Raw genomic sequence first — 27,529 nt, 5'->3', positions numbered from 1 at the left:
GATTCCTGGGGTTCCCCGAGGTGCTGCCGGGATGGCAGTATTTGTCACGATGCGTTCGGGGGCTCCTGGGCCTGTCAATGCGCTGCTTGGTGGGGGAGAGCGTCGGGGCATGAACCAAACACTAGGCGAGAAGCCAAGGGGACACAGAAGTTTAGGGGTGACTCTGGGACACGGGCGTAGGTCAGTCCCTTGGGGAGCGTCTCCGGGAGCCTAACAGGTACGAGCCAGGAGGAATGAGAAGGCAAGGAATAGCTTCCTCCTGGGTCGGTCGGCCGCACTCAGCGTGAACCACTCCCAGACGCCACCAGGTGCAACATCCGCCCGCTCCCCAGAAGCCCCTGGATGACTTTCCGTAAACCTTTCACGTCCCAGTGCTTGTCCTTTCATTGCTTGCACATTCCTCAGTCACTCGTGACTGATAACAATGGACATGTATCAGGCAGTTCAGGTGCCAGGGACCGCTGTCAGCACGGTCCAGGCATTAGCTCATTTACTCCCGAGAAGGACCCTGCGGAATAGCAGCCCCAGGCTGGACAGGCATCTCCGGGGCAGCTCCGAGACGGAACGAGCCAAACTCCTTTCCTAACTGTGGGAAGTGAGGAGGGATGGCATGAAGGAAGCCGGGGCAAGGGCAGCCACGATGGGCCATGTGCTAATCAAAGCAGCAGCTGGTGAGCAGAGGTGGGAGGGGGGCACACAGGAGAGCCAGATATAGAAAAGTGTGGCTCTGAGCGAGTGACCTCAGGGCTTTGAATCCACCCACCGCCTGGCAGCCAGAGAGATGTTTTCAAAAAACCTAAGTTAGATCAAATAACTGTATAGATTTCTTCAATAACTTCTTGACACACTTAGAATAACGTCCAAGTAATGTGTGAGCTTCTAACGTCCCATTACCTTCATCTCAGGCACGTCAGCTCTCAGCACCCCACCACGCTGCAGCCGCACTGGTCTGCTATCAGGTTTTCAATGCGCAAGGCCCTTCCCACCCCAGGGCTTGTGCACCTGCTATTTCATCCCCTGGAAAACAGTTCCTCAGCCACTCGTGTGCCCGACTCCTTTCCTCATCCTCCGGGTCTCTGCAGAAATGTCCCCCCTTTACAAAGACTCCCCCTGACCATATCGCCTAAATAAGGTCCCTCACTTGACATTGTTATCATCTATCCTGGTTCCTTTAAAGCACTTACCACAATGATAATCACTCAACTGTTTATGGTTGTTTATACACTAGCCCTGTTTTCGACTCTGGCTGCACGCTGCAAACTGAGAACAATGCAACGTCTCCACTGCACAGAGGTTCCTACGTACCTGGCCTGCAATGGAGCCTGGGCATAAATTTGTTTTAAGAGCTCCCCAGGCGATTCAGCCCGTCCCCAGCCGAGGCTGAGAGCCAGGGCACCAGACTGGGAGCCGCGTGAGAAGGGGAGTCACGTCAGCATGGCCTGACAAAGGCTCCATCCATCTTTGCTGCCTGGATAGATGCCTGGATACACGTAGGAGACAGAACGGCAGTCGCTTCCCAGCAGAGACTGTAGTAGCTCCAGTCTGCGTGTTTCCCTACAATGTGCCCCCTTTTCCTTGAGGTAACTTAGGTAGAGCTCCATTTCTTAGAATCGGTTCTTCTCTCCATCTTCAAACCCATGACATCACCAAAACACAAGAGCCCTGGGTTTTCAATGCTGGGGCGGGGGTGGGGGGTGGCCAGCAGACACGAGCCCTACCCTATCAGACTCTGAGAGTCTCAGCCCCCAGGCCCTCCGTCCCTTCTCCATTTGACCAGGGGACGGATGGCAGTGAGGGGTCCGTGAGGAGGGGGCCCGAGAGCCCTACCTGTCCATGGAGAGCTGGGCGACCAGGGTGACGTCGGTGCTGTCCGCAGCGGGCTCATACTCATAGTGCAGGAAGTACAGGTGGGTCCGGTGGACGGTGAAGCGCTCTCGCCGGAACTCGTAGCACAGGTCGTCCTCGTCCAGCTCGGACAGCTGTTTCTGGAGCTGCAAGGTGGGAGAGGGGGCTCGCAAACAAGGAAGAAGGCCCACGGGGGGCCCAGAAGCTGTCCCTCATGCCCCGCCCTCCCCTGGCTGCATCTCCACTGGACGCTGTCGATGGCCAGACGCAGAAGGACAAGATCGCCGTTTTCATTTTCCCCTGCAATTTACTCCAATTTCAAAGAGGTGCCGGTGAAGGGCAGCTCAGCCTCTGAGAAATGAGACCCTTCTGAGCCCAGAATGATGAGGGCAATCAGGGAAGAACGAATGACCAATCGCAAATGCCCCATAAACAAACAAACAAACAATCTTTTCCCGGATGACCTAGCACAACATTCTCAAATAATAGCAGCAGAACGGTCACAGGGAAGAGTACTGAGCCCGACTGGAGCGGCGCCTTCCAGCGAGCAGGTGCTGCTCTCACCCTAGAGCCACACATTTTCGTCTCTGCAGCAGGGAAGCCGAACAAAACAGAAACTCTTTTCCTTCCCGTCCGTCCAAGTTTAAGCAGAGCCTCAGAGCCCAGTCTTTCCCTCCCTTCTCTCCTTTCTAACGCTCTGGAAGTCTTAGTCCACGGAGCTGCGTGCAGACGTCCCTTGTCCAGCTCTCCTCGGCTCCCTCCGGCCCAGCTGGCGAGAGAGCGAGCCGGCCTGCTCACAGGGAGTGCAGGACTCAGCGTCAGACGGAGGCAGGTGCAGGCACTCGGGTGCCCAGACACCCAGGTCTGCGGGCCCAGGGGCCTGATGTGCACCCGTCTCAGGTAGACCCCGCGATGACCCTGCCAGGCAGGGGCCACTCGGCCTGTTTGGTAGATAAAGAGTCACAATGAAAAAGTCAAAGGGCTTTGAGAGGGATGGAAATGAGATCAGTGGGCGTGGGGTCGCAGAGCGAACAGACTGGGAAGAGGCAGGAGAGAAGCGTACGGGTGAAGGGAACATTCGAGATCAGGGTTACGTGGGTGTGCATGTTTGGGAGGACACGACCACTGCACCGAGAATGGACCGATGTGTCACATGCAGATTGTGCGGCAAAAGTCAACATTTTGGTTCGCAGCCCGAGCTCAATCCACTGAGCTACACCAGCCAGGGCGAGATTCTTCATACAGACTACAGACATCGCCTATCATCAGGGTTGTCATTTTCACAATTTGGAACGGGAGACACCTGGGCCCCCCTGAAGACACCTTGGCGTCCTCACCATCAGCTGGAGGAGGTGGTAAGGGTCTGGAGGGTGGGGAGGCAGGGGCTGGGTGAGCCTGGTAGCCCCTCTGTTTCGTGTCAGAAACAGTCCCCATGCCTTTCTCCTGGGGGAATCCCTAACATGGCCTCCCTGTCTCACCCACACCGCAGAAGGACACCAGCAATCACGCCCCTCTCAGAGAATAAACATCTGCCAAGTTCTTTGCCAAAGCCACCTTTGTTTTCTTTCGGGCTGTGTTTTTGGGTTGAGAGGCGTGCCTGGCCTCCGGATCGATGAAGAGGGGAGGGCAAAGGTGTGAGGACCCGTGTGGACGGACGGAGCCAGGCTCACGTGCTTTCTCTGATGAGGATTCGCCGAAAACACCATCCTATGAGAAAGCGAATCAGTGGCCAGAACACGAGGAAGGCAGGTGGGCGTGGGGGTTCTCCTCCCCTCCCCATGGACACAGGCACACGCCCTGGAGTTAGGGGAAGGGCATTCCACGGTAACTGGCTCCAAGAGCCATCTCCTGAAAAGCACCCACACGGTGGACCCTACAGGCAGGAGCTGTGTCCCGCTCGCCTCTGAATCCCCGAACCTAGGACATCTAGAGCGTCTTGTGCGCGCAACAAGCCTGCACCAGACGCATTCGTGGCCACCGCATGGTAAAAAAGGCACAATGACCAATGGGAAATGTTCTCGAAACCTAAGATATGGCCTGCCCTGGGGTGAGGGAAATCTATCGACAATCCTATGGGCTAAGTAGCCCGCGTCTATGAGCTTCACGGTACCACTGATGTGATTCGGTGGCATCTGCATCCCAAGGGTACCTCCGGCCGTCCCCGTGCTTAAGGGGCAGGATCTAGAGGCTGCTGCTGTCCACCCAGCACACTGGCTATTGTGGACAGCACAGCAGGTGCGAAGTCAGACACACAATGTCAGAACCTGTAAGACTCTGGACCCCCCGCTTGCCTTCCCTGCACTTTAATGTGTTTATTTTCAACATGGTGGATTGCACCTTCGCTTAGCTAATAGGGACTAAGAGCCTACTATGCGCCAGGTGCAGTGCCAAGCGTTTTCAGGTGCATATTAGTTTAGCCCTTCAGCACACATCTCTGTTTTACGGCGGAGGAAACTGAGGCTCAGAAGGTTTTAGTCATCTGCCCACTACACCGCTGGAGAGCAGCAGTCCGGGTTGAGAATCCAGTCTCCCCAAACCGCAGACCTTTTCACGACACAAGGGATCCTCTCTGGGGGATGCATGTGGGGACCAGACGAGCTGGTGGAAGACACAAAGCAGGCCATAAAAATACACGTGCAGAATGTTCCCAATACAGCAAAGAGACGACCCAAAAACAAAACACCCCATAGAAAACAGACCGAAGGCAACGCATTCCAGTGTTAACAAAGCCCTCCTGAGCGGTGGATTCGCAGATGAAGTTTTATTGGCGTCTTTCTACTTTTCTGCAATACTCTCAAGTGAACAAATGCGTGTGAAAATGCTTTGCAAACTGTAGAGTGCCACACACCCCTAAGCAATGTGATTACGGTTCCATTATGGACCTTTCCAGATTGTAACCTAGGGCTGCCGACTGCTGACTCCGTGGCTGATGTTGTCCCAGGGGGGAGGCTGAGCAGCTCGAGAACTGCCTCCCTTTCCCCCAGGGTCCTAGTGGTTTCTCCGGGGAGATGCTGAGCTGGGGTGGGGGCTTTCGTGGACAGACCCCACTGGTCCGGCACGGCACACTCCCACCACAGGGGAGGCAGGAGACTCCTGACAAGCAAGTCACAGACACGAAAGACAGATTCTCCTGAGATAAAATGCATTTGCTAAATTGCTTCTTTGGGCAGCCAGCTGAGGCAAAGGGAGATTTGGGCTCCAGGTAGAATGGCCCTTTAAGCAGTTTGCATTTATTTCTTCCCATCCATAAGGACAGTGGCCTGGATTGACTTTTGGGCTGCCAGAGCTCACGACTGAGGATTCAGAGGGGGTTGGAAGCACATCCCTGGGCTCTGGCTGAACAGACTTCTGTTCAAAGTCAGGAGCAACCGCCGAGAGAGATTACAGGGATACGTGGACACTGAAACTGGTCTCTCTGACACTCATCAGCTATGTGACCTTGAGCAAGCCATTTTTGCCACCCCACAACGAGATGAGGGGGCTCGGCTCCACAGAATAACTCTCAAGGATCACGCGCCCCCTAGGTCAGGTAATGTGCTGGCGACTTCGTGGGCATGTTCTCATTTAATACTCACACCGACTCCATGGGCCGGGGACCCCTGTCGGTCCTGTCTTCCACATGAAGACATCAGCCCCTGGTTCAAGGTCACGGGATGAGCGAACCGAGCAGCTGAGGCATTTCCTCCACATGTATGTGCCCCTAAGTGTTTACAGGTAATCAAGTTACCGGTGCCTCACTGACCTCCGAGGCTTTCCAAGTTCTAACGCTAGATGGTTCCGTGGCTGTGGCGGACTGAGCGCGTGCAGCTCCCGCACGGGCAGAGACCTGCTGCGCTCACCAGTATTCACGTTCTCCTCTCTTCCCAGGGCACAGCCCGGCTGAGTTTCCGGGGGAACTGTGTGGCCAAACCCTGGCTAGCAGAGTGTGGGCAGATGCAGGCTGCTGCGGGCACCGCATTCAAGGCTGTCTCATGCACAGTCCTCACGGGCAGCGGGAGTCCAAGGCTCCTTGGAAGTCGGGGCTGCAAGACAGATCGAGTCTGGGATGCTGGAGCAAAGCCACCAGCCGATCGGGAACACCCCTGTGGATGTTATGTGAGTCACAGACTCCTAGCATGCTGAGCCCATTTTATCATTGCTCCTGTCACCGTAACTCACACACCCACCCGAACCCTTCTGGACAGTAAGGGGTGGAGGACAGGTGCGACGGACCAAGTAAGGAGTCCCTCTGAGGCCACCATTTCTTCCTGGGACACCGTCCCTTCTCCTGCCTCCCAGTGGTGGACGGAAGCATCCAGTGGGTACAACAACACTCAGCGACGTTGCTTTCTACATTCAACGGACTTGCACTTCTCGGTGGCCTTGACATCGTTACTTCGTGGGCTCTTCTCCGTGTCTGTGTGAGACAGGGAGGGTGGCCAGCCTTGTAGCCCCCGGCTGACGGACAAGGAGGAGATGTGGGGGGGGTGGTGCCAGGGATTTGCTCAGAGAGACGGGGCTCTAACTCACGTCTCCTGAAACCTAGTCCGGGGCTCTCTCCTGTGGCTTCCACGACGCCGTGAAGTTTTATGGAGCCACGCAGGTAGAGAGAGATTACCAGCTCGCGGGCTGCCTGCTGTGTGGATTAATCAGCCACGTTCCGGGAACGGTAAACATTGTTTACCGGGGGCCACGGTCATGCCCGAGGAGAGGAGAGGCATGGGTTTAGGCCTGTGCGGCGAAGACTCAGAGGCATGCGCCTGGCTCTGGCCTGGGCTCTGGGGACATAGAGGGGAACAAGGTCTGGTCTCCGTCCTGGGGATCAGTATTCATGTGTACCTCACGCTCAATCAATAAATCCCTATTTTATCCCAAGCCCTATGCTAAGAATGGGGTGGGAACCCCAGTGTCTGCACTTAGATTTTTCACATAGCCTGGGCGGGGGGAGGCGGCGGGACACAGAGAAGCCTGTTAGCAATGACAACCCAGGACACACCAAACTTGATTTGGGGGACACGTGCCGTGTGCCACACGGACCCAAGCTCCTGCCCCGTCCCACCTCACTGGGCCCTCATTAAGCCTATTGGGCAGACTCCTTGTGATTCCCGTTTTACAGGTGGGAAAGCTGAGCCTTACAGAGTTCAAGCAAACAGCCTGGAATCTCAGAGCTGCTGCTGCTAAGATTCTGCACCAGGCAGCCTTGTCCCCGAGCTGCCCCCTGCATTCTGCACGAGGAGTCCGTCAGCAGAGGAAGACTGGCTGGAAGGAGAAGAGGGCAGGCTGCTGCTCTAAAGGCCCAGGAGGGAGCGCCTGGTACATCTGGAGATGACAGCAGAGCCTCGGGCCGGGAACACGGGAGGTGTGCCCGCGGGAGCTGGACGGGAACACAGCAGACAGGCCGGCCAGCGGCGTGCCCGGGGTGCAGACGTATCCACCGAGAGTGTCGATCCCGGGGCCCCTCCCTGCACCTCCTCCCCCTGCCTCCCAGGCAAACACTAGGATCCTTCAGGCTCTGGCCTTAAGTGTGCCTGGGGAAGGTCACTGGAGGCCAGCCCTGGGCAGCCTCCAGCCGTCTCAGGGCTCTGGGCACTGTCCCCGCCAGGGCACTGATGCCCACGGTGTGATGAAAGAGCTGGTGACATGTGGCTCACACGTGAGCGCGGCAGCACATTCTGGTTTTTCTCTGGGGCTTCTCTGGGATACAGCTGTTTCCACAGAGCCATCTGCTTCCTGGCACTGCCGCGCACAGTGGTGCTGGAGTGTTTATGGAACCTGTTTATGTGTGTCTCATTTTTAACTTATAATTGAGCCGTGGCGATGCTGTTGTCTTTTCTCCGTGATGGGCTTCATGTCAGGAAACGGGGCGCTGCAGGTAGCCTGCCACCCCTGTCACAGAGGGAGTTGTGCTCAGAAGCCCCCTTCTCGGAGGTGACGTGGGGATCTCAGAGCCCCTGGGAGGGAGGGGCCCAGGATAAGCTCGGGGCTGATGGACTGCCTACGGCCTAAGCTTATTTATGACCATTTCATAGGGGAAAAACTGAGGATCACAGAAGGTGCAAGTTATGCGCAATGTCAAAGACAAAGGCCAGGTTGCCTGATTTCTAGTATAGAGAAGTTTCTAGCACACCACACATGCTTCAAGAAAAGGACTTGTGGCCCTGACCAGCATGGCTGAGTGGGTTGGGCACTGCCTGCAAAGTGAAAGGCCTTGGGTTCAATTCCCAGTCAGGGCGCACGCCTGGGTTGTGGGCGGGTTCCCTGGCTAGCAGCACGCGAGAAGCAACCGATTGATGTGTCTCTCACCCATCGATGCTTCTCTCCCTCTCTTTCTCCCTCCCTTCCCCTCTCTCTAAAAATAAATAAGTAAAATCTTAAAAAAAAAGAGCTTATAACACGTAATTCATTTGTTCAACAAAATTTCCTGAGCACGTACCAGGTGCCAGGCAGTCTCTTAGAGGCATAAAAACATACCGATGAATAAAGCAGATAAAAATCCGCATAGTCACCGCGCTTCCATTCACGCAGCGGGGAGTTGTATCAACGAAACAAGTCAGTCAGGACCCTGAGAGACAGACGGGTGACCAGAGCCATGGAGGGAAATACAGGGGTCCCGGGAGCTGGGGCATGCCGGGGGAGGGGCAGGTGTTTTGATCAATGTTAGATCAGGGAATGGTTCGGGGAAGGAAAAAGGAAAAAAAAAAGCTCTCTGTCTGCAGACGTGTGTGTTGACTTACGATTCCACATACATGTGATCACTCATTGGTGCCAACTATTTGTTTCACTTTTTCTTTTTTTTTTGCACTTTTTGGACGTTTGCCATTTCATAATTTAACTTCTAACGTGACAGTAGATCATCCTTTTACCCTTGGTCTTTCGGACTTCCATACCATTGGTTTCTCTTTTTCCTCTGGCTGCCGGGGGAAGGGTGACTGGGGAGGGGAGCGCAGCCAGGGCTGTTCTGAAGCTGATGAGGCGGAAATGACAGCTGTCAGAAAGGAATCTGCAGAAGCAGCAGCGAAGAGGCCAAGGTAATTTCCTGCCAGGGTAAACAGCATCTTTTCTCCTCTGGCCAGTCCCTGCCCGCTCCCCTGCTCCCTCCCCAGCCTGCTTTGTGCAACCTTAGTCATCGGAAACTGTAAATGGAGTTTAGTATAATTGGGTGACTAAAGGAAGGGCGTGTACTTCAGCAAGATTTCCACCAGAATTGGTTAACGGTTCTGCATTTAAAAAGGTGAGCTTCTTATACCTGGAGAACTCCCTTAGGCGGGGCAAGGCATTCTTGATGATGAAGCATCGCTCTGTAAATACGTTAGGGAGACTTGCATGTTTGGAAAGCATGGTGTACGGAGACATGCTACCCTATCTGCCGCACTGTCAGGGACAGCAGGGGGTGTCCCTATTTTGCTCCGGAGGACAGGACTCAGATGAATGGATCCTTACCGGAGGGAAGACTTCAGCTGAACTTGGGGAAGAATGGCTTAGCATCTGACGCTTTGCAGCGGTGGAGTAAGCTGCTGGAGGTGGTGAGCTCCCGGTCTTTGGGAGGATTCCAGCAGAAGCCAGATGCAAGCCTGTTAGGGGTGTGTAGAAGGATTTTTGCATGGATTAGGGGGTGGAGAATATCCGTGATTATCCAGTTGTGTTCCGTGGAGTCCTGGGGTTTCTTGGATATGCATCGGGGGCTGGCTTGACGAGGAAAAGGGAGAGAAACGCTAAGGGGTAGAATTCTAGCATCTGAGGCTATTTCAGTCTAATAATAACGTATACTCTCAGATGCTTACTGTGTCAAATGAGTTAACTTACGAGTTCCAGGGAGAGAGGCCTGGATGCACCATGGTGGACGGAGCGGCTGTGTCCCCTTAGCTCCTGTCGTTCCGCACCACTGTGGGAGGCTGGTCTCTCCTGATTCAAACTCTAACACTCTCAGCTCCACACGGAAGGACGAGTCCCCCATCGTCCTGAGTGTATCCTTTCCTCAGCAAGGACGCCAAATGGTCTCTCCTTCCGACCTGCATTTCCCTAGCTGGTGGGAAACCTTTCTGGGACTTAATGACCCAGAGCTAATGGGACAGCCCTCGTAGGCTTTGGAGGCCGAGTTCTGAGAGGTTCCGTAGGTTCCTCTCTCTGCCAGGCCCTCCTAGAAGAAAGGTTTGCAAAACCTGGAATCCACCTGGGGAACGACAGACTGTCATCAGGTGGGTTGGGCACTGTGGTTTGTGGGAAAAAAACAAAACAGAAACAACAAACCCCCCTCCCCCCCAAAAAAAAACAACGAACATGGTGTTCCTGGGCCGAGTCCTTCTTTGTCAGTGATTTAGCATGAATCACCCACGAAACACTACGACAAAGTCATCCCTGTCCCCGTTTATCCAACGGTGAACCCGAAGCCAGAGCAGCCACGGGGCTTCTTGGGAGTCACGTAACTGTCACAGTGAGCCACCTGGGATGCCCGGAGCGCTCTCAGTCTTACTGCCACCACCACCTCCGCTGGGAAGACCTCGTAACAGCGCAAACACTGAACTGGCGCAGCCCGTTATGTTCTCGCACGGCCTGCGCCCGAATGGGAGTGTGCCACGCTCCTGGGCATCTCTGCTCTCCGCTGCCAGGGCTGCTCCCTCCCTCCCGCTAAGGCCACTTTCCACACCTCCCACTCGTTATTCACCCTTCAAATCCCGCCTCCTCCAGGAAGTCTTCCCGGATCACCTCCTCTCCCCTAGTGAGCGCTCGATGTCCTTCTCGTGTGCTCTCAAAGCACCACTGTCATCTGGGCTCCCCACATTGGGTAACACCCTCCCCCTCCGCTTTGTCTGCCCCCTAAGAGACAAGCACCGTGAGAGCCAGGCTTGGGTCTGCCATGCTCCCCCTGGACCCCCAGCCCTGAGGCTGGCAACTGACTGAATGGCTGCATGTCAGGTGGCTGAAGGAGCCTTGACATGCAGTGCCCCTGGAGCCCTTGCTCTCTGGGATCCGCAGTCCAATGAAGAGGTTCCGGACGTCACTCCTCGGAGACTACCGCCATCTGTGTGCACTCGTCAGGGTGCTAACGACCTCTTCCCCCGGAGCGGGGAGCATCCGGCTTTGGGCCAGATCCAAGGCCTTGCCCTTTTCCTCTGGTCGTGTTTGCAGACAACACTCGAGGCTGCAGAGGACCAGGAGGTGGAGGACTCCCTGCAGGGGCGCGGCCCCAGGGGCGCGATGCGGCAGGCCCCCTCGTGTCCCAGCCCTGCCGCCGAGTGCCTGCTCGCCGGAGGGGCCCGGCTGGAGCAGGGCACAGACGCCTGCCGTCCTGATCCCTCAGTGACCGCTGCCCCTGTCCCCTGTCCTCAGTGCCCACGAAGCAAGCCACCTGTTCTCTCCGTCCCCACGGCTGCTGGCCGAGGTCACAGCCCTATTGTCGTCACCTTCTTGCCTGGGATGCGGTGACCGTCTCTACACGGAGGCAAGACCTGCCTCCGGTCTCGTCTCTGTCATCTGTTCTCTACACAGAGCGAGTTTTCTCACATGTAAATCCCACCAAGATCAAAGCCCTTCGGTGGAGTCTAAACCCCTAACTACAGCCAAGGCTTTTCCGGTCAGTTCATTCTTTGCCCATCTCCCGGCGTGCCCAGGCCCTAGCAAACAAACACCCAGCACGTTCTCTTTGAACTCTCTACCTCTTTATTGCAACCCTCACCTGAGGACACGGTTATTAATTTTTAGAGAGGATGGGGGTGGGGGAGAGAGAGAGAAACAGTCATGTCAGTGAGAAACATCGATCAGCTGCCTCCCGCATGCGTCCTGACCAGGGATGAACCCTCAACCTAGGTATGTGTCCTGACAGAGAATCGAACCCACAGCCTTTTGGGGTACGTGATGACGCTCCCTACAGCTGAGCCCCACGGCCGGAGCTGACCTCTCTAGTCCTTCATCTGCTCTGCCTTTACCTGGTAACTTCCTTCTTCCCTCTTCTGTGTGCGATTCATTCAATAAATGTTTATTAAGTGGCCACTCTGTGCTCGCTTCCACTCTGGAGGAGGGCACCTCAGAGGCAAACAGTATGGGCAAAATCTGTAATGTAATGGTCTTTTCCTTGGGGAAAACACTAGGGAACAGTCGTGGCTGGTGCGATACACTCTGATGAAAAGAAAAGAGCGCACTCGCTCTTTTCACAGAGAGTGACAGAGGGTTCTCCAGGCTGAGGAGGGTCAGGGGAAGTTCCTGAAGAGGCAGCACCTGAGACGTTTACACACCTCGGGGCAGGGTGGTCCAGGCATGGGGGAAGCAAGCACAGAGGCCCTGTAGGGGGCGGCAGTGAGCAGGGATGTAGAAGGAACGGCAAAGGTGGTGGTGAGCCTGGCTTTTCCAGTGCCGAGGGCAAGAGTGTTAGGGAGGATAGCTGGGGTGAGCGCTCACAGAAGGCCGCTCTCTGGTTCACGGTTGTCCCCAAACCTGGACAGACTGTCTGTCTGCCCCTGACACACAGTGCACATACAGGGGACTGGGCCGGTCTCTAATCTCAACCCTAGTGCCCTGCACGGTGCCTGGCAGGTGGCCAGCATTCACAGGTGTTTACTGAGCAAATAAATGCAGCCACAGATTCTGAGGAGGAGCATGGGGGGCTCTTCTTCCACTACCACCCCCAAGACCCCTGGAGAGGGGCAGCAGGTGGTAGGAAAAGCTGGTGAGTCATTCATAAAGGGAGTCCTGCCTTCTAAGGCACTGGAAGAGACCAGGGGAACCCCTGGTGTGATGAGTAACGGACAGCTTCACCCTGCAAGGCTTCTTCCAGGAGCCTCTTCCGTGGAGGGAAACAAGAGAGAGAGAGAGAGGCAGAAGAACAGTTTCTATTTAGCGTCTGGAACAAAGCGCCGAACAGGCACTCAGATGCCGATGATGACGACGAATCCTGACTTGAGTGAAAAGAACCGAGGAACAAACCGAAAGAACACAGTGCTTGCCGGAACCTCAAAGTGCTTCCCAGCGTCTGAGACAGAGTTCAAGTGCTTAATGGTTTTCTTTCCGCTACTGCCAGCGGTGCAAACGGGCAGGCGCCGAGACAGGCCTCCAGGGTGATGCAGGGAAAGGAGCCGGAGCTAGAGGCGACTCCACGGGAACCTGGGGCCGAATGACAGGGATCACCCCTAGAGGGGTGGCCTGGTGACCAGGGCCAGGTGGGTGCCTGCCTCTGGACCTCCCACAGACGCCTTCCCCTGCCATTTGGGAGCCTAAAAGGTTCCTCAGGACGTCCAAGATCAGAATATGAGCAGTAACAGTAATACCACAGAATCCTGACTCTTGAACCTGGCTCACGCCATCCTTTCAGCCTGGCTCCTGCCTACCTGCTGCTCCCCTCCTCCGGCTGCCCTCCGCCCCCACCAGCCCTGGGCACACAGACAGCATCCTGCAGCTCTGACAGCAAACCTGCCCTGCCCCGGGGCCTTCGCACCTGCGAGCGGTACGCAGTACTCCCCCAAGAGGCGCTTCCTGTGCTCCTCTCCTTCCCCCCTCTAGCTTTATTGAGATATATAATCAACACACAAAAAAAGCATACACAGGGAGCTTTATTCCCCCTGAACAACTATTTCCCCTCTCTCTCCGCATCCCCCACAACCACCACCCCACCGCCTACTTCTCTACGTTTCGCTGTTTCAGATGCCTCATACTTGAGCAATCATGCAGGAGGGACAGAATGATGTCACAGGTCCACCCATGATGTCACAGTGGTAAGGCCTTCCCCCCACCCCTTAAAAAGGCTGAATAATATTCCACTGTGTATCAACCACGTTGTCTTCAGTCCTTTGTCTGTCAGTGGACGCTTAGGATGCTCGCCCCCCTGGCTACTGGGAATGGTGCCGCCGTGAACATGGGGTGCAGATACCACCTCCTGACCCTCTCTGGGGTTCCTCTGGGCACACTCGCAGGAGTGGAGCTGCTGGATCATAAGGCAGTTCTCTGTTTAATTTTTTGAGGACACTCCATACTGTTTTCCACTGCAGCTGCACCAGCTGACATCCTACCAGCAGCGTGCCAGGTTCCAGTCTCTCCTTGCCGACTCTTGCTACCTTTTGTTTTTGATAAAAGCCATTCCGAAAGGCGTGACATGGTATCTCACTGTGGCTCTGATTTGTATCCCCCCGATCTCCCTTGCATTCTAAGGCTGGCTCTTTCTCATATTGTATTCAGGTCTTAGAAGAAATGTCACCTCCTCAGGGAAGCCCTCCCAGATCCCCCAAACCAACAGAGCTGCCCTTCTGCTTTCTAATATATCACTAGGTAGCACTTGCCACTGGCTGATGATTTCTCCTGATAGTGTGTGTACCAATCGCTTCCCCTTAAAATATAAGCACCATGACAACAGGGGCCATTACCCTTTTTCACTGACTAATACTCAGTGCTCAGAACAAGAAAACCCTCAGTAAATGTTTGTTGACTGACTATATGCACCAATGACTTCTGTTTCTAATACTAAGGGTCAAGGAAAGGGTAGGGAACAGATATTTATCAAGCACCTAACACACGACAGACACTGATCCGGATGCTTTACATTCAATTTCTTACTTAGTCTCACAGCGTCCTGGTAATAGTTTTTCATCCCTGTTTGACAGTTGAGGAAACTGAAGAACAGAGAGGTTGAGAAACTTGCCTGAGGTCACACAGGTGGTACCTGGAAGGGATTAAAGCCCAGCCCAGGCCATCCCGACCCCTACGCTCCCTGCTTTTTCTGCTACAATGTGCTGCTGCCTCCCTGCATCCTGCTCCTCAGAACTTCAAGTCGCTTCGCTCCTTGCTTGCTGTGTGACCATGAACGACCTGTTCAACCTCTCTGTGCCTAAATTTGTTCAGCTCTAATTGAAAAGGAAGAAGGGGTTTCTAGGAGTTTCCGAGACGTAACAGGAAAACAGTGATAAATGACGAAGAAATAAGAAAATATGGATGTTGGCTATGCCTGTGACCACTCACCGAACACTTTCTGCACCCACGCTAACCCCCAAAGGGGTCGGTTTCCTGCGAAAATCTGTGGGGTCACCTCACACACTAATGGCACCGAATCCTGGGGCTCCTGTGGGGCTGCCGTGTCGACGAAGACCTCAGAGCTTCCTGGCTGCGGGGAGGCCCCTTCATCTATTGATTGGATCGTGCTTCTGCTCAGTCTGGCTGCTCCGCCTGGAAACTCACGTCTGACTGCGCCTGGTCTGGACCAAGTGCTACCCTTCTGCATCCACCGTGGGGAGCACGGCGGGGACCCACCTCCGTGCCTGTCTGTCTGCCCCCCAGGGGGCACCTGCTCATCTCAGGTATGCCCAGGGCCTGGCACGGAGCCGGGCACACGGCAGGTCCTCGGTCGGCCAGCAGAGAGGCCACGCCAGCGCTGCCGAGCCCCGGGAGCCACTTACGTTCTCACTGTTGACGTCAGCTTCGCTGGGGCAGCCGAACAGCTCCCGCCGCAGGAGGTTCCCGTCGTACTCCAGGAAGGTCAGGTAGAGGTTGCGGAAGAACTCCACGTGCTTGTTCTTCACCCGCAGTTTCTTGGGGGAGTTCCAGTGAATGACCTGGCAGGGCACAAGGAGGCTGTCAGGCAGGGAGGGCCTCATGCTTGTGGGGGCCACAGCGGGGCACTGGGCTTGCCATTCATTCATTCATTCACTCACTCATTGATTCACACACTCATTCATTCACTCACTCATTCCCTCCCTCATTCATTCATTCACCATTTACAGTAGACTGGTTTAAGAGCAAAGGCACAGACTGCTTGGGTTCAACTCCTCGCTCCGCCGTAGGGAGTCATTTAATCTTGGACAAGTTATGTTACTCAATCTCTCTGTGCCTCAGTTTCTCCATCTGTGACACAGGAATTAGTAACAGCTTCTGCGTGTGCCACTGCACACGTTTTCCCCTCTCAGCCCCACACCCCGCTCTGTGAGGCTGGAGCTCGGACTCCGCAAACCCTCTCCTGCTCTGCCCGCTGCGCCCTGTTGGGTGCTGCTGCCAGCGGGGGCCACGGGAGGGAGACTGACAGTCTGCAGGAGGAAGAGAGAACTCGCTCCTTCCCGCCGCTTCCTGGTCCTGAGATTGCCACCCCACCTCCCTTCTTCACACCAGCAGCGGCTAACTCCACTTCTGCAGTTTTTCCAACACTCGGACCCAGCCGCCTCAGCCTCCCCGCTCCGCCCAGTGCTGCTGCACTGGGAGGTGCCTGCTGACTCCACCGCGGGTCTGGTCTGCGCTCCAGCCCCACCATGCAACCATGTTACAGTAATTGCCACTTCTGTTCCTCCCATTCCAGGCGTGGTAACTGTTCCCTGCAATTTTCTATTTTTGCTTTTTTTTTTTTGTTACCAAGTGAACACTTTGTATCTAGTTATCATTTTTAAAGACTCCCTATTCAAATAATTGGTATGGTTTCTGCCTCTGGCCAGGACTGACGCATACACTGTCTCACGGAGCTGCTGTGAAAATCAGCTGTATACCATGTAAAGGGTGGAAGGAGTGCCTGGTGCAGGGTGAGGGCTCAGCCAGGGCTGGGTCTGACGACGAAGTGCCCGCAGTGGACCAGCCTGGGGGATGCCCGGAGGCCCCTGGCGGCAGTGTTTGTCCCTGGCCCGCTCACGGTCGGCGGGGAGGACGAGTCCACACACACAGGGCATGGGATGTGACGATGGCGGGAGGCTCTGGGGGAAACGGCACTTGTGCTCAGAGAAGCGTCACGGAGATACCCGTGCTGGGCCTGAAGGAGGGGTGGGAGTTTCCTGGGGAGTCGGGATGGTGGTGACGCAATCCAGGTGGAGGGAAGACACGTGGGACCATGTGGCTCCTTTGGAAAATGAGAAGCCACGCTCTGAGCAGCTGGAGCGGGGGGGACGTGGGTGGCGGGGCATGAGGGGGGGCGATGTGGCTGCAGGGGTGAGTGGGACGAGACCCTGGGTCCGAGGGACTGTGTGCAGACCGCATCCAGAGGTGCATGGAGGGAGGGAGCAGTGCCTAACTCAGGGTTTTAAGAAGGCTGCTCTGACTGCAACGAAGAAGATGTGAATGGCGGGGGCGGGCGGGCCAGCGTGGAGCCAGGGACGCCAGGTGCGAGGCCGCTGCCATCTCCACGGGCCCTGCTCACCCCTGCCACTGGGGGGCTCGGCTATCGGGGGAACACTTCACCGTCGGTTTTGCACGCCTTGTCTTTTCAAAGTCCTGATGACCCTAGCAAGCAATTTTAAAGAATAAGCTGTGGCGAGGGAACTCGCCCAGGGCTGCAAAGCCGGTAAGCGCTGGAGCTGGGATTCCAATGTGAGTGTGAACCCATCCGATCCTACAGCTCTTGTTCTTCTCTCAGCACCACGGAGGACACGTTTTAAATGCCCCCCCCCCCCAATTTTCGTGTTTTGTTACATTCCGGAGGAAACAGAATACCTCTCACCTTTCACTCTCTATCCTCCGATGTCCTTGCTGTCCCCTCCCATGGCGGTTACACCGAGCAAAGGGACAGGCGTCCAGAGGTCAGTGGTTTCCTGGCCACATGCTGTCTGTCTGTGACAGTCTGCAGCAGGGCGCCGGGCCTGCCATCCAGAGGGGGGCCTGGAGGCCCGTCTCGCTCTGCCCCCTCTCTTGGGACCCCACGGGTGCACAGCGGTGACAGCCCTGGAAGCTGGCTGGATAAATACTGTGCGACCATGTCCCTCTGTCGCGGTGCAGTGAATATAAGGGTGCCCACTCGGCCCCAGCCCTATCCCTGCCCTCCTACCCCAGTGGCGGTATAACAGCAGAGCAAGAACTCGGGGCCTCAGACCAGCTTAGGTTCAAACCCCGGCTATGCCGCTAGCTGTGCGTCCTTGGGCAGCTTGTTTCATTTCTCAGGACCTCAGCTTCCTCATGTACAAAGAGGGGATCGGTCATCCCAACTTCACAACGTAGTTAAGATGGTAAAACAAAGGCCTAGCACAGTGCCTGCGTGCCGGGGTGGGCCCATCTACGTGGGGTCTGCTCTCCCCTCAAAGACAGGGCCCCCAGCCTGGACTCTCAGTGTTCTCCCCGCCTTTCCCCTCCTGGCAGTGGCTGCAGCGAGGAGTAAGGAAGCGGCCATTCAGCCTCCAGGACAGAGCAGAGAGGGCCAGCAGGTCCTCCCTGGATTGGGGCCACCAGGGGGCGCTTGCATTTCAGGGAAGGAGGAGCGTGAGCCACGAGGCCTCCTGAAGGAAGGGTCCAGGAGAGAGAGGAGACAGAAGACGCTCCTTTAAGTCCACACCCACGCAGACACACGAGAGGGGCCTGGGCCCTGCAGTAAAATAACGGCACGCGGGCTGACACCACTCACACCCAGTGGGGAGCGTGTCTTCGCCGAGAAAGAGTCTGGCGCCTGCCAAGCGCTGAGCCAGCAGGACGGCTGAGGGCCGTGCCTCTGACTCGGGGAAACCTCGGCTTCCTCCACGTGGAGACGCTTTAAGTGAGAATAAGGGCCGGCCGCTGGGCCAACAGTCTTAACTCACTGCACATGGATTGCTAGGCTCTCCGCAGAGACTGTGTCATTCATGCCTCCAAAGAAGCCCGTGAGTCCCATTGTTTGTTTATCTATTTTGGGAATCGTACTCGATTTGCCCACATCTCCCAGCTGGTAGGCTGCAGAGCTGAGACACGAAGCCGGCTCTAAACTGGAGACCCCCAGCCAGGCTCCTTAACCACGGTCCCGTGCTGTGTCCAAGGGCTAACTAACACTTCACAGACGAGAAGAGTGGGGCTTGCAGAGGTGGCCTGCCCAAGATCACACGGGTCAGGCCAGAGGTAGGACGGGGACCTGGTCTCCTCGTGGCCCCACCCACAGCAGGCCCTGGCCTATCCCCTCGCTCCTCATTCTCTTCCGTGTCCGCTGGGTCTGGGGTGTGGGCACACAGCAGTGCTGGCAGAAACTCAGTGAGGACAGAAGGGAGGGAGAGTGAGAAGACGGAGGCGGGGGGTGGGGGGAGGTCACTGGCAGGCCGAGGGAGGGGGGAGGGTTGTGAAATTATTTGTGATCCAACTGCTTTGGGCAGGCGAGCCCTCTCCCTCTCAAAGACTGGAAATGTATATTCAGATTTACCCTTTCCAACTAGTTTTTAATCCTCAGAACACAGAATACTCCATCCCCCTGTGCCAGTCTCAAGAGCAGTAAACAATGACTATTGTTTATCTCATGCCCATTATATGCTAGGTACCAGGCCAGGGTTGTCGTCGTCGTTGCTGATGGTGTGTGTGTGTGTGCACATGTTCTCATTCAGTCCTCAACAACCTGGTACGAGGCCGTTTCTATTATTACCTTTTACAGGTGACAGTCCTGAGGCTCAGACTAGCACAGGGTCGCTCGGCTAGTAAGCAGCCAATTCTGATGCAAAATCAGGTCTGTCTCGCTCCCCGATCTTTCTTTTTCTACCACATCGTTTATTAATTCTTTCGACAAGTATTAAAATGAGCACCGAGAGGGGCTATGACTGCAGAGAGGAACCCAGAGGTCAATGAAGAGCTGTCCACGTGACGTTACAAGCATGGCGCGTGCTCCGAAAGAGACGTGAGGGAGAGGCCGTAATGGACTATCTCTGGACTGGGCCGGGTCCAGGCAGAATGCGGCCCAGGCCCAGAGGGGGAAGCGACTTGCCCAGAGCCACGCAGCAGAAGCAGGTGTGGTGCCCAGCTTCTGTCTCCCAGGCCCCTGCCCCTTCCACCGGGCCACACGCCTCCTGTCTCGGAAAATCCGACTCAGAGCCACCACTGCTGATTGTTTTGACCGGGGCTTGTCTGACTACGGAGAAACATCATTTCCTGGTCCCCCGAGAGGCAGGATCACCCAAGCGTGCTGACTCGGGGGGCAGCAAGCTGGTGGTGGAGGTGACATTTATTGACAAGCTCTCACGTGTGAGGCGGAGTGACAGGGCAGAATGTGCCCAACATAGAGTTTTGCAAGGAGCTGGTGAACATGAGTCTCCCAACCTTGCGGTGGAAACCTGTCATAACTTATTCCACTTGCTGAGGCGCGTTAGTGTAGTCATCATCATAATTACTATCAGCAGCTAACTATATTGGATGCTTGCTATGTGCCAAGCGCTGCTCTGAAAATAGCCCTCGACATAGCTCATTGATTCTTTATTCGACACTGGACGTGACAGTCTCGTAGTCTCATTCTGCCATCTTCCAGGGGAGGAAGGTTCAGTGCATTTCCCTGAGTTCCACAGCTAGAAGGTGGTGGCACAGTCAGAATTTGAACCCAAGGAGACAGAAATCAGGAATCTATTCCTCTCATTTCTCCCATGTGGGTAATCATTAAATGGCTCTGTTTATAACAATGAACCTGAAATTTACAGAAGATTATAGGATCAGAAATAAATCCTATTTTTCCCTGCCAAACACAGGAACCCCATGTATCCCTGGCATACTAACTGCGGCAGGTGATTGAGGACTTTCCAGAGACACAAGCTGAACCCGCAGCTCAGCAGCAAGTGGGGAGGGAGGCGTCCAGGCTGCCTGCCGGCGGGGCTGGGGGAGCTGCCAGGCATCAGGGCCTTGCAGGTGTGATCTAATTGGATCTGAACTGTCTGTACAGGCCGAGTGTATGTGCAGAGTTGGAGGCAGTCCGCGGCGAGCCAGAGAAATGGATGGAAATTGATTACTGTCCAGGAAACTTACACCTCATCTGCGAAGACAGGGGAAGTCGACAAGATTAAAGGAGACACGAGAGACTCCCCCACCCATCAAGGGCACAGGAAAAAGCATTTCAGTGACAGAAACAAGACTTCGGTACAAGGACAGGCGATGGGAAGAGCTCAGCCAAAACTCCAGCTCCGTAAGTACTCAGAACCCAGAGGGTTCATAAAAATAATTCACGGTGCAAGAGTGCTGAGAAATCAGAGTCTGTGCAAATGCCAGGTGAGTAAGAACACGGGCTTTATGTCTTCTGAGCTACTGAGATATGGGGTGTTTGGAAGATGGGTCTCTGTCTCAAGACCTCCCCTGCCTTTCTGTGACTCACAGAATGACATCTGTTCTCAACCTGGCAGTTAAAGCTGTCGCCAACTGGCTCCCACCTACAAGTCCAGCGCCACCTCCAGGCTAACAGACTTGCAGGTATTTCTCGAACCCATCTTTCACGACTCAGTGCCTTTGCATATGCTTGAATTTAAGCAATTTAAGCAATTGAATGCCTGCTTGCCCCACACAGCTGAGTTCAAACACACTTCTTGTTTCCAGGACCGCAGGTGGCAGAAGGCTGCCTCCTGTATGTCTCTCTCTCCATGCCATCCTTCGTTTCCAACAGAAAATGAATTTCATTTGTAGTTGCACTGTCCCCAGCCCCTATGAATGGCTCATGATCCATTGAGGATCTAAGCCAATCACAATGAGCCCACTTGCTAATTCCCCAGACTCTCTTGCAGCTAGTGGTGGCAACATGATCCAGGTTTCCCCCAGAGGATACACAGAGCAGCATGTATTGGATTTCCTGATAATAAACAAGGTGCCATCATCCTCTCACCCCATTCACTTTTTTGTTGTAAACAGAAATGTGATGACCGGAATCGTGACAGCCATCATGTGACTACAAGGGCAAGATCAACACATTGCTGTCTGCTAACCCGTGTCTACACTGCCTCCTCCAGAATTCTTAACCAAGAAATTCAAACCCCCCTATTTTTAGCCTCCACAGATTAGGTATTCTTATTCTCATTGTAAACATTCCTAATATAACACCCAAGGCTGTTGGCTTTCCTTCCTCAGCGCTCCAGACTCTTGCATTTCACCTGATTAGAGGATTCGCTGCATGTCCTTGTAATTATTTATTTACATGCCTGCACCTGTCATCCCTGGAATGTGAGTTTCTGGCGGGCAGGGAGCAGGACTTACTATTCATCCGGAGTGCCGCAGAGCCTGGCAGGTAGTTAGTATTCAATGGCTGGCCTTTGAGTAAAGAACAAGAGTCCTGATGATGACTTTCCCAGTAATCCTCACCGTTTGTCTGTCTACGGCAAGTCGGTTGCAAAGGCCCTGTTCATCGGGCTTTGGGGTGGAGACACTCGTTCCCCTTCTCTTCGGCTAAGGCCCCAACAGCTTGCTGTTTTCCCTGGAAGGAGTTTTAGCTCCTTCTTTTCTCGGCTTGTTGGGTATTTCCAGGAGAAGGACAATTGTCTCACAAGCCCCTCTCCTTGTCATCTTCAGGAGTACAATGCCTGGAAGAAAGGGACGAGCAGAGAGACCCACACGCCAGTCCCGGGTCCAGGTCTTTTCAGCTGGGTGGCCTGCACTCACTCGCCTGCAATCACGGACACTGCCCTGCAGCTGGAAAGGGGGCACGGCAGCAACTGCCTTGCAGTCTGTGCTCGAGAACAGGGCCGAGGGGGTCGGGCATGTGAGGGCAAGCGGCATGTGCTTGTCAAATCACAAAAGACCTCTGGTTTTAGACTGCAGGGAACAGTCACCTTACCAACTAGGAAGGCTAGATGAAAAAAACTGAGTCTTTAGTAGAAAGGGGGAATAAAAGGCAAGGTTTAAAATGAGGGACTGCAAATTGTCGCTGCCTTGGGCACGGAGGAGGATGGGTACAGGCAATATGGCCCAGAGACGAAGGCCAGCCAGGGGCACACTAGTCCGAGACCTCAAATAGTGGCGTGGAGGGGTCACCTACCAGCAAGGCAGACCCTTTATGTCCGTGCAAGATACTGAGCAGAGATTGGAGAGAGTTACAGGTGGGGGAACAAGGCAGATTTCACCCTGGTTCTCCCCGATTCTGTTACCCAAACAACTTTATTTGAACCTTTGTTTTCTGATCTGTTACAAGGGAGTAACAGTGCCTGCTTCAGAGGGTCGATGAGATAAGGGATACACGAAGGGGTCCACGGCGGAGCCTGGAGCAGGCTGGTGATCAGGACACGCCAGTCTCTGAAATATCACATACTCCATTCCCATGTGCTGTTCTCTGAACTGACACCGTCCTTCAATCTCTATTTACAGCCTGGACAGTCGGCTCCTTGTATGTGAGGTCTGTGTTTCACCCAACTCTGCACACGCAGGGACAGGCTCAGTCACCGTGCTGACCGCCAATGGAATCCACGCCCGTGTTTTCACGTCCTTGTCCACGGCTGACTGTTCTAACCCACCCCTCCTCCTTCTCCGCCCCCGAGCCTGACAGCACTGGAGCAGCCACGAAACAAAAACAGTGTCCCTGGGGCTCAGACTCCAAGCACAAATACTCCACAACTCCTTCCTTTTTTCACTCAAGTCCTGGTTGCTTCTTGGTGTTTATAACTCCCAGGAAAAAAAATTCCTTCCCAGGCAAAAATACACCATTACCCAGACAAGGGGAAGAGAACAGACCAGCCCCAGTGACTGCTTAGTCCCCCGGGCTGGAGAGTGCAGCCATGGGCCCGGTGCCCGAATCCGAGGCCCTGGTCTCCCTCTTCTCATTTCTCACCCTGTCGTCTGCAACACTTCTTATTCTCCCGTCTGAGGAGCAGAGGTTAGGGAGCGGGGAGAAAACGACAACGGAAAAAATGAATGCTTTTGATAATACTCAGGACTGGGAGAGTCGTGAATCTCTCAGAAGACCCAGCTACATTCTCTAAGGTTCATTATGTCCGATGCTCTGGGTTCTTCTTTGTTATAAAATGGGGGTAAAATCAATTTGAGCCGGAGGTGGGGGGAAAATTCAATCTGAATTTCGGCACGTGTTAAGAATTCCTTACAGGCCACTGCCGAGAGCAAGAAACGGAGAATGGTGTCGGACTCCTCCGTGGATGCTGGCGGCCGCCCTTTATTCTTCCTCGGTCGGTGGAACGGATTCCTAAGACCTCACTTACATTTCACGGCATCACAGTGGCCTCCGGGGGAGCGTCTCTGTTGACTGGGGGACAAGGTGGAGAGAGGCGGGCATATTCCAACTCCAGAGACAGGCGCGCAGTCTTGCGCTGAGGAATCCTGCCAAGGCCGGCTGAGGAGCAGCGGGGGTGTGGAGTCCAGTGGGATTTTGTCGATTTGTCATAATATCGGGCATGCTCTTGGAGGCGGGCCCCACGTGACTCACTGCTCGGAGACGCTGGGAGAGGCAGCTGTGCTCCTTGGTCCTCAGCAGGCACCTTCCACGGCGGCCCGCCACCGCTTCTCCGCTCCGCACGGTTCCTTTGCAGCACCGAACCCTGCCTTCTTCCTCCAATCCTAGCATCGGTCAGGCCGACATTCCAGAAGCAGGGGCGTGAGACTCGGTCTGACCTGTGAGTTATTCCTGACCATTCCTGAGCACAGAGTTGGGTCCCACCGTGGACACGTGTGCCATGAAGGGTCAACACAGTCCTCTGCAGAGTCACTGAAAGAGCATCGCTCTCTTCCACCTGGGATTGTGAGTGCTCGTTGCTTACGTGACCCTGCTGACATCCCTTCACTGCACGTTTGCCACCGCAAGGACCCATCTGATCACGTTTCTTGTTTCTTTCCTATATTCTGCATCGAGTGTAAGCTCGGGAAGAACAGAGCCTGCGCTGTCTCATCCACCACTGCCTCCCCAGGGCTCAAAACAGGGCCTGGCATGTAGAAGGTGAGCAATACACAGTTGTTGAAGAACCAGGCTCTACCTGCCTCTACCTGCTGGTGTGTGTGTGTGGGGGTGGGGCTGCCAGAAGTTGCCCTGCCATGCAAGAGAAGTGCGGGAGGGAGGGACAGGTCTTCTGTGACATCTGAGTGCCCGTATCTAGCTGTGTCAGTGCACGGGGTGTGACAGAGCGCCCTCAAATATTGTGACAATGAGCCTGGGTAACTGCTCTACCGAATACACTAGTATCTATTTTTAGTGTATTTAATGACATTAACAACAACAATATTAAACTCAACCCTCATAAACTGAACTAATGGCTTAAAAATTAGAACTTAAAGTATAAAATATATGTGAATCCATGTACAAGTGATTAAATAAATAGAGGAGAGAGAGAGAAATCTCCTTACAGAAGAACCCCAATAACGCAGGTAGATTCTACCTCCACCCCCTGGAGGCAGTGACTCACGTCCAAAGCAGGGAGTGTGAAAGGGAAAGCGGTAACTTTACAGCCGAGAGCGCTGGCGAGCACCGCCCAGCACCGCCCTCACCGAGGGAGGACGCCGTCGTGTCCCAGGTCACGTCGGGTGTGGAAGCCAGGTCCCTCCTGGTACCAGGGATGAGGGGGCACTTCCCTGCTGCGGTGGTCTTCCCAGCCGCCTGTAACCTCAGTCTGACGATGGGAAAACACCTTGTCCACACCGAACTTCAGGGACCTTCTGTGGACTACCTGCCTGGCCAGTGCGCCTCAGAACTACCGGGTCAGGCAGGGGAACCAAGGAGAGGCTGAGAAACTGCCCGAGGCTGGCGGAGGCTCCGGGACCAGGAGCTTAGTAGACACCCTGGGAAAACGTGACTGAAGCTTCAGTGTAGGTAATAGCCACCCATGATTTAAAAAACATTTTTACTGTAATTGTGGGGGTGACATTGGTTAACACAATTACATAGGCCTCAGGGGTACCATGCTAGAACACATCACCTGTACACCACATGGTGTGTTCGCCACCCCAAGTCAAGGCTCCTTCCATCACCATTTATCCCCGCTTTGCCGTCTTCTGCCCCTGTCTCCTGCAATTGTCCGTGTCTGAGGTTGTTTTTTCTTTCCTTAACCCTTTATCTTTTGCACCAAGCCCCCCAAGCACCGCCCCCCTGCCCCCCGACAGCTGTCAGTCTGTTCTCGTGTCCATGTGTCTAACTCTACCTCGTTTGGTTTGTGAGTACGGGTTCAGTGTTGTTATATAAAGATAGTAACATTAGGGGGAACGAACATTGGATGCGGGGGGACAGGGGACTCGCACTTACTTTGACCACTTTTCTGTAAGTCTAAACGCTTCTAAATAAAAGTTTTTATTTGCAAAAAAGGAGTCCTGCAAAGCAATGACAGACTGAGAATCCCAGGAAGACCTGCTCACGAAACTAGCAAGAAAACAGCTGAGCTAACACTTCGCCTCCGTGAGCCCTTCCTCAGCTACTGCACCACGTACAGAAATGCCTGCCTAATTAGGTCTGACAAGGAGCTGGCAAAAACATTTACATTCTCGAGACTCTTCCAAATATGGATTCACAAGCACAATCATTAAGGAAGAACTTCGCCCCAGATGCGTATTGTGCCTGCGGAAATCACTTAACGTGAGTGAGTACAAAGATGTACGACTAGCAAGACACTTAAAACCGGAGCACCCAGAATAAGAAGCCGAGCCTCCAACTTTTCGGATGACACTTAAAAGTCTTCCGATAGTCCCGAACGTTACGTTTCACTAAATCCCACAAAAAAAGAGGTTAGCGGTCTCTTTGGAGATTTCATACATAACAATGAAGGATAATAAAATGCAATAAGGGAAACGCTTGTTTTTCCTGCCTCGGCCACAACGGCTGGCAAGCGCACGAAAGATAATATGATAACACAACAAAGCGAATTCCTTTGTCAGCAAGTGTCATGGGCAGAGTCACAGAAGACAAACGCTGAGGGCCTGAGGACGCTAGCACAGGACCAGGTCCGCGGGAGAGGGGCCGCAGAGTTAAATGGAGTACACAGGGTTTTGACATGTGTCAGCTTATTCTACTGGCAAGATTCTGTAAGATTCTGTTGAGACCACGAAATACACAAGGAGCAGTTGTTCAGTGAGCACTAAAGGAAAGACCTTCTGGAGAAGTCACATCCCAAAGGGTCAATTCCCACGTTCATGATGGTAACCAGCATTAAAAAGGTGCGTAAATGTGTAATTACCAAAGGTTCCATCACTTCAACGGAAACAACCAAAGGGTTTCCAAGGAAGGTTACTGAGCGAGCGCCCCGTATCGAATCCCTTTATTGGATCACTGACAGGCAGTTTTGCATCAAAGCACTTGAAGCCAGCACGCACAGGTACTGTCGGGTGCCATTAACTGGGTTAATTTTATAAAGGCAAGACGGAAAATATCACAGAAGTTTCACAATGCTTTCTAAGGACATGAGGGATGACCACGAACACCTTCCGTGCAGCACCGAGTTTCCCGGGCTAACTCACGGCCACGGACGTCCACCGGACAGCACACGTGAAGGTGATTCATGCATTTCTGCTTTTATGAAGAAATGGTTCCCAGTGGTATGCATCTCCCACTTTTGTGGGGAAAACACACACACACCTTTAATCTGATCCTTCCACATAAAAGTGGTGAATGGGAAAGTAACTACTTTTAGAAAATACATACATGAAAGTGTTTCCATTGTTATGGGATTTTGGGGTAAAAAATGATGTGAAACCTATCAAAACCCTCACTTCTCCATACTTAGAAACATCCGCGGTTGGATGCCCCCAGCCGCCAAATACTGCTTCGCTGGTGCTTCCCTCCCTCAAAACCCTTCTGCACGGAGCCCAGATGGCCCAGGGATGTGTCCCTTACAGGGGCTTCTAGGGAACCTGTCCCTCAAGGCACTCTCCGGTCGAACGCGTCTGTGCTGCGTGTTGACGTGGAATACGTGTGCAGAATGCTGGGATCAACAAAACCGATCAGGTCTGCTGGCTGCAGGACCCCCGACTGCCGTATTAGGTATAAATCGTACACAGAACTCCCCGCTTCCCCCTCCCCAGCCCTCCTCTGCGTTAAACAGATCCCATCAACAGTTTCCTTAGAACCATTCAGATGCACGCACCAAACACGTGCTATTGTAGGTGAATTTCCCAGTCACCACTTTCCTTCTCGAGTCTTGTTGACGTTTCC

At 54.2% G+C, this 27,529-nt stretch overlaps 1 protein-coding gene across 6 annotated transcripts in view; it reads right to left on the bottom strand.

Annotated features, from left to right (window-relative positions):
* The window catches only part of LARGE1 (LARGE xylosyl- and glucuronyltransferase 1), a 455,596-nt gene that overhangs the window by 22,190 nt on the left and 405,877 nt on the right, over positions 1–27,529 (bottom strand). For all 6 annotated transcript variants that reach the window (XM_045826472.1, XM_045826469.1, XM_045826471.1 and 3 more), the window contains exons 10-11: positions 15,198–15,353; positions 1,828–1,991 (exon numbers count right to left, since the gene is read on the bottom strand). In XM_045826472.1, the coding sequence (XP_045682428.1) occupies positions 1,828–1,991; positions 15,198–15,353 (320 nt within the window). The remainder of the gene's footprint in view (positions 1–1,827; positions 1,992–15,197; positions 15,354–27,529) is intronic.

The sequence above is a fragment of the Phyllostomus hastatus genome, unplaced genomic scaffold (assembly GCF_019186645.2).
Source record: "Phyllostomus hastatus isolate PE091 unplaced genomic scaffold, TTU_PhHast_1.1 phas_scaffold_755, whole genome shotgun sequence".
NCBI lineage: Eukaryota > Metazoa > Chordata > Mammalia > Chiroptera > Phyllostomidae > Phyllostomus > Phyllostomus hastatus.
The sequence above is the reverse complement of the archived record's forward strand: the minus strand, read 5'-3'. Positions and strand labels throughout refer to the sequence as shown.